The sequence below is a fragment of the Sinohyriopsis cumingii genome, chromosome 14 (genome assembly GCF_028554795.1).
Source record: "Sinohyriopsis cumingii isolate HCF-2022 chromosome 14, ASM2855479v2, whole genome shotgun sequence".
Taxonomy (NCBI): Eukaryota; Metazoa; Mollusca; class Bivalvia; order Unionida; family Unionidae; genus Sinohyriopsis; species Sinohyriopsis cumingii.
Genome location: NC_142974.1, coordinates 737,218 through 744,697, shown reverse-complemented (window position 1 = coordinate 744,697; position 7,480 = coordinate 737,218). Strand labels below are relative to the sequence as shown.

The following is a 7,480-nucleotide window of genomic DNA, read 5'->3' as shown; positions in this document are numbered from 1 at the left end:
TTTGATTGCACAAATGTGTCAGCTAAACTTGTAAATTATTGCACGTCGTTTCTTTTATTGATACATTGCTGCTTTGATGTTAAACTCAATGAAAACTGTAAAGCGTGTTATCATACGACCTTTCTAGATTTCGTATGGTGGAACAGATTTCAATTTCATAATCAATAAAATTTCAATGACAAATGAATATCACTACATTATTTACAAAGACATTTTGTTTACAATCTAATGGTCGTAGCCTCATCAGAAAATGTACTACCTACTTAGATACCTACTTATCCACCCAATAGCTACTTGACAAACACACCAACCGTTGTCATCTGCAGTCATCGTACAGACTTGTCTACAGACGTACGTATTCAAGTATCTACGAGCACAAATACCTATTTACCTCCACACCTACCTTCTATCTAAATGTATGCCTATTTATTTCATACAGGATGTGGCTTACTACCAAGACAGAGAGAATGGAGCATTTATGACCGCCAGATGTGTCAGAAGATTAAGTGGGCAGTGTGACATATTCATCGTAAGTATATTGATATATTTAAATATAACAAATATATTCAACACATGCGACACTAGATTGGTCAAACATAAATGTTCACTTCCATGTTTTTTTCTACCTAACAACTTATATTATTCTCAGGTTATCATTTGCACGAATAAAGTCCAGAAATACAAATTATGACATATTCTTTGAAATTGGTACATATTGTATTCATTTGTATTGTATCACTTACTAAGTCATACATTGGAAGGCTTTACACACACACACACACACACACACATTTTTTAGCAGCACAAAAGTAATTAATACCTGTAAATTAATACATTTTATTTATATGTTATGTAATCGTCGGTGTGGCTAGTGTGCTGGCTTGTTATTCGAAATTCAAAATTCTTGGCTTGAAAGCACGTAAAAGACAAACAATTACCATAATGAACTGCCTGCATGATTACTATAACAAATAAAAGACAAACAGTTACCACCATGAACTGCCTGAATGTTAACACTGCCCTCCAGAGCCCACGTGAACAGCAACGTACTTTATATTTTTTGGCGTACTTGTTAGTAGGTACAACGCAAGATAATGTGTAGTTAGGAAACTAATGAATAGTGAATGATGTATAGTGTATCCGACGAAAGTGCTAGACATTTTACTTTGAAAGCCTGATAAGAGGCTGTTTGCACAAACACTTATCAGGTAAACAAAGAGATATAACCTTGCTGTACGGAAACAACAAACAGACTCCATGTGTTATCCTTGATTTAAGATGGTACGGTTTTAACTCGGAGACCTAGAATAGAAACCCTTAAATTAGGAGGTGGGGACTTTCTATCTCTGATATCTCCTATGCGAGGTATAATTATGAGCATGAATTTAACCCACTGTGAAATTTATGAGTTTTAGTTTTATGTTTTCAATTAGAAATTCTAAAAAAAAGTTGTAATTCTTTTTTCTCAGTCGAATAATCAGCGAATCAATCATTATCAATCGTCATACATAGTCCTCTTTTGTCACGTAAACCCAAGCAAACCAATGAACTGCAATGCGTTCTGATACACACCAGAACATGGCCTTGCTGGCGTTGAAATTATACCTAGTCAAGCTTTGCAGATGTAAACATAATCAATTTCTTCTTCAATATATAAACAATTAATCGTTAATATTTCTAAATTTACTTACTGGCAAAATCCTGATGTTCATTAATGGAATGTGTTGATATGTTTGCATTGCCCATTGATGGAATGTGTTGATATGTTTGCATTACCCATTGATGGAAGGGTTGAGATATTTGCATTGTCCATGGATGCATTGCACTGAAATGTTTGCATTGTCCATTGATGGCGTGTTTTGAGATGTTTGTTAAGTATATATGTGCAGCATATCAATTCTGTTCAGACCGTGTGCAAGTTTACGTCGGTACTTTCAAAATAATAGCAGGCAAAATATTTAACTTTTAAATTATGACGATAAATTTAATAACTGAGCTTTTCAGACATCTTTCGAGTTGCCCCCAATCTAATGGATTGATGCATTATCAGAAACGTATCATGTGCAACGAGATCATTCAAGCATTTATACATTTTTAATTTTGTTCTGATTAGGTGTCTCAGAAGTCTGATAGATATATGTATTGGTAAGCTTACAGAACCAAGCAGTCGAATTTTTTAATATCCATTATCTTAAAATAATGACGAATGTAGTCGAGAAGTGCAGATCATCTACATTGTTAATGCTTTAAAATCTGTGCTTGGATAAATGTCTCTAAATTAATACATAAGGATTTAAATGATAAAACCGATCACGGTTTGCTTTTTGCCATGTCTCCATCCTTTTCGGATTGGGAGACTTATTATATATACTTTTAATATTTGCTGTCATGCTTTAAAGTCAATTGATCAGCACAGATGCATTTTGTTTCCTTTGATTTAACAATAAATGTTTCAATACATAATTTCTTCGTGTCTAAAACGTTTGCCTCTTAGGGTATTTATATAGGAACTTCATAATTAACCACCCCAGGAGGCCATATTTCCTTGAGAAGATCTTTGTCGATAATCTCAATATAAGACATTTATAGTTACAATTTTAGGCTGTCACTAAAAACTATCAACAGCAACAATACTACTACTACTAATAATAATAAAAATAAAATAGTACTATGAATAGTACTACAAATAATAATAACAACAACAATAATTTTTTTTATATAAGATAACTCTACATGCAAAAGAAATATTTCCTATTAGGCATCTTGAAAAATACACTGATCTACAATATGTACATTGCGTGACAATAGTTGAAAAATACACTGATCTACAATATGTACACTGCGTGACAATAGTTGAAAAATACACTGATCTACAATATGTACACTGCGTGACAATAGTTGAACAAAATACTTATTTATCTTTATTAGATAACTAAGTCATTTGTTTTAAGGCACCGAGGAAATGTAAATTGTTTCCTAACGGGTCGTGCCATATCTTTTGGAATTTGAAAGCAAGAGATTTACATGTTTTACAGAGCGTATCTGTATCCAGTGTATTAGTGTAGATACGTCTTGTAGTTATTATTATAATGTTCCATTTGGATCTCTAATTCAAATAAACCTTAAGGTAATCCGTTATTGTGTCAATTTCCATCGGCCTTAAAGTATTGTCATGGCTTCCGAAGGTGAATCAAAAGTTGTTTTTTTTTTTTCTCCAGAGAATAATGCTTTGTGCGCTCTTCAATAATTTCAAAGTCTACCAAGGTGTTCTCTTTTATATTCAAACAAAATATTGTCGTGGTTGCATAGATGCATTAAAATATAGAGTTCTCATACCTAGTGTGAGGTTTTCCCAAAGCTTGTCCAGCAGTACTATACTATAAGACGAACAATAGTTAAAAACAGTAATAACTTGTTCACTACAGAAAACTTCCCTAATGATTAGACACATTATTATCCTCTTCACTGAAGAAAACGGTCCATATGATTAGACACTTCATCAACACTTTCACTGAAGAAAAGTGTCATGATTAGATATATTATTAACCTGTTCCTTGAATAAAACTCAATATGATTCTACCCATGATTGTCATGTTTACTGGAATAAACTGGCCTCATGTGTAGGCACCTTACTAACTGAGAAATGCGCCAAGTTAAGATACATTATTTACATGTTCACTGAATGAATCGCCCATAATATTAGATAAATTATTAAAGTGTTCAACAAAGAAAACTTTGATGTCTAGACACATTATTAACCAGTTAACAGAAGAAAAATATCCACATGATTCGACGCATTATTAACCCGTACACATACAAAACCTGTCCATATGATGATGCACATTATAAACCTGTTCACTGACGAAACCTGTCACATGATTAGACACGTTATGAATCTCTTCCCTGAATCAAACTGTCCAAACGATTAGACAAATCAATAACCTGTTCACGGAAGAAAACTCTTAGACACATTATTAACCTTACCGCTGTAGAAAACTGTCAAAACGATTACATCTATGATTACCCTGTACACATACAAAACCTATCCACATGATTGGAAACATTATCAACCTGTACACTGAAGCAAAATGTCATGTTTAGACACATTATTATTCAGTGAAATGAAGAAACTTATCAACATAATTAGATACATTATTAACCTGTACATTGAAATAAATTGCCCACATGATTTAATACATAATTAACGTCTTTACCAAGAACCTGTCGATACGATTATACAGATTATTAACTTATTAATTGAAGATAACTGTCCTGTCCACATGAATAGACAAATTAGCAAGATGTTTACCTACGAAAGCTATTCACATGATTGGAAACGTTATTAACCTGTTCACTGATTAAAACAGTCAACATTAGCAACATTTTTTCAATGTTGCATTACTCAAACTTAGATCCTGTTTTCTGTGTATATACCGGTCCGGTCCAATTTTTAGCCAGGCTTTTAGACATGTCTTTAGTTTTATTCCTATTCTGAGGTATTCCTTATTTTTTCACCATAGGTCAATATTTTGTATACCTTCTTTAGCATGGTTTGTATGGTATATAATGATGGACCAGAAGCACGTAATGTTCTGTCATCTGCAAACAGGTCTATGTCTGTGTTCTTGGTAGTACAGGGAGGAATACCATTCTTAGCGAGAACATACGTAGATGTAGCGCTACCTATGCATATCGTGTGGAACAAAAGTTTAAAGGAACATAAGTAGATCTTACCTTTGCGTGCCACATAGGATACCAACCTCAACCAAGAGTAGTATTAGATGTATCGCATATATGTATTGTAATTTCGTGATAAAGATATTGTGACCTATTAAATCACTACCATGTATTTTAAAAGCATTATTAATTACACCTGTCCTTTTCCGGTATTCATTTTAACTAACCATGTGACAGTTGTTTGACAGAAATGAAAATCCCTAAACCATGACTATGTATTGTGCAGATATTGCTATCATTGCGGTATGAGCAAATTCATTTAGAAACATGCTTTTAAAATACTTTAGACAGTGAAGGTTAGATCGAAATCTGCCTTTAGTGACATAAATTATCCTTCATTTCATTCGTAAAATAGGTATGACGAATCGTAAAATGAATAGACATTAAAGTATCGTTATCCTTATGCTAATTATGTTAATTTCACTGTCAATTACTAGTGCTGAATTTTGCAACAACTTTGGTCGGATATTTTATAGGTCTTCACCATTAGTGTTGTTTATTCTAATTTTAGGTACACATACATCTCATATAATACTAAGTGATATACAACTTTAGCCACATATCCTGACATACAAGTGTTCCTTCAGAATTTCAGGATTAAAACTCCACCCTTCATCCAAAGCGTAGGTGATGGATGACTAAAGTATTGTATTTTATTATTTAATATCACGATAAGAAGGATTGTGATGTGTTAGTTTAAAGAGTCAGTTGATCAATTTTACGGTGTGGTCTTTGTCTCCATGTATTGTTTGTTAGTAGATTCTATGCAAATATGAGATATCATTGACGTTTTAAATAACAAGATAAATATAGACAGTGCAAGTCTAATATAATTGATTGCTTTTGATTATATATATATATATTCTTTTCCGTTTTAAACTAGAACGGAAACATTCGAATACGAGACAGAAATTATGATATTAGACCGTTGGAGGCTGACGTCGCATCAAGAAACTTCCTGGATATTACAGGTCCTCGTGGCAGAAGATATGTTCTACAAGAACAAGGAAGTAGCCAAAGAGAAATATCAGTCACAAATAAAGGTTACTATATTTGGAATATAATATTTGCAAGCATAATTCTTGTTTATATTTCAAAACCATCAAAAACTAAAACTATTTTTCTGGACACGATTAAAGTTAAATATTAATATTAATATAAAGAATGTCATATGCATATCACTGATCATTTCCTTTCTTGTGACATCGATTATCTGTCATCATTCGGATTAATTGATGATCTCTGCCTATCGTTCAATAATTACGTTTTAAGGTCATTTTTTCTCCTCTTGATTTTTAAGGAAAACGAAATCGGAAGCAGGTATGGAAATATCAGCTTATGTCTGCTCCTAAAACGAAGATTACCTCTATTTTTTTCTTCAGATACAACAAATGTTAATGGCGAAAACATAGAAGAGAAACTGAAAGACCTTTTCAGACGTATCCCATATGGACAAGACAAAGAAAAACAGTTTCTTCACCCTAATGTTATGTTATCAACAAGAAACTTAACAGGTTTACATAATGAATGGACAAGAGGAGAGAATGGTTATAGTGGAACAAACGATAAGGATGGTTCGATTTTATCACAGAGTAAGATAACCACAGCTTTGAATTACAAAGATATAATGATTCAATGCAACTCTCTTATATTGTATGATTGTAGATGTTTTGACAGTAGATGACTACTGCAAAAAACACTTTCTATGAAATAAAATGACATTTTACATGGAATACCATAACATGTTACATGAAACAACATGACATTGTACATGGAATACATTATACTTTACATGGAATAACATGTCATGTTATATAAAATAACATGTCATTTTACATGGAATAACATGACATTTTACATGGAATACCATAACATGTTACATGAAACAACATGACATTGTACATGGAATACATTATACTTTACATGGAATAACATGTCATGTTATATAAAATAACATGTCATTTTACATGGAATAACATGACATTTTACATGGAATACCATAACATGTTACATGAAACAACATGACATTGTACATGGAATACATTATACTTTACATGGAATAACATGTCATGTTATATAAAATAACATGTCATTTTACATGGAATAACATGACATTTTACATGGAATACCATAACATGTTACATGAAACAACATGACATTGTACATGGAATACATTATACTTTACATGGAATAACATGTCATGTTATATAAAATAACATGTCATTTTACATGGAATAACATGTCATTTTACATGGAATAACATGACATGTTATTTAAATAACATTTCATTTTACGTGGAATAGCATGACATGTTGCATGGAATAAATGACATTTTATATGGAATAAATTACACTTTACATGGAATAACATGACATTTTACATAAATTAATATCTCATTTTACATGGAATAGCATGATATGTTATATAAATTAACATCGCATTTTACATGGAATAACATGACATGTTGCATAAATTAGCATCGCATTTTACGTGGAATAAGATGACATGTTATATAAAATAACATGGCATTTTACATGGAATAACAAGACATGTTACATGGAGAACATAATATATTACATGGAGACTAACGTAGACAGAATTACACAAGAATAAAAGTAAAATATTATACAGATTTATATCATACATTAATTTTACAATATGGGACTTTTCAAAATAAATATTGTTTAATTTTAAAATATAGTACTTTTCAAAACGAATATATATATATATATATATATATATA

The 7,480-nt window shown here is 31.7% G+C and overlaps 1 protein-coding gene across 1 annotated transcript; it reads left to right on the top strand.

Annotated features, from left to right (window-relative positions):
* The first annotated feature begins 418 nt into the window (after window positions 1–418).
* Window positions 419–6,488, top strand: LOC149783074 (uncharacterized). Its single transcript, XM_089933343.1, has 3 exons — window positions 419–529; window positions 5,621–5,780; window positions 6,120–6,488. The coding sequence occupies exons 1-3, from the start codon at window positions 419–421 to the stop codon at window positions 6,419–6,421; spliced, it is 573 nt and encodes a 190-aa protein (XP_089789469.1). The 3' UTR covers window positions 6,422–6,488.
* The last annotated feature ends 992 nt before the right edge of the window (window positions 6,489–7,480 follow it).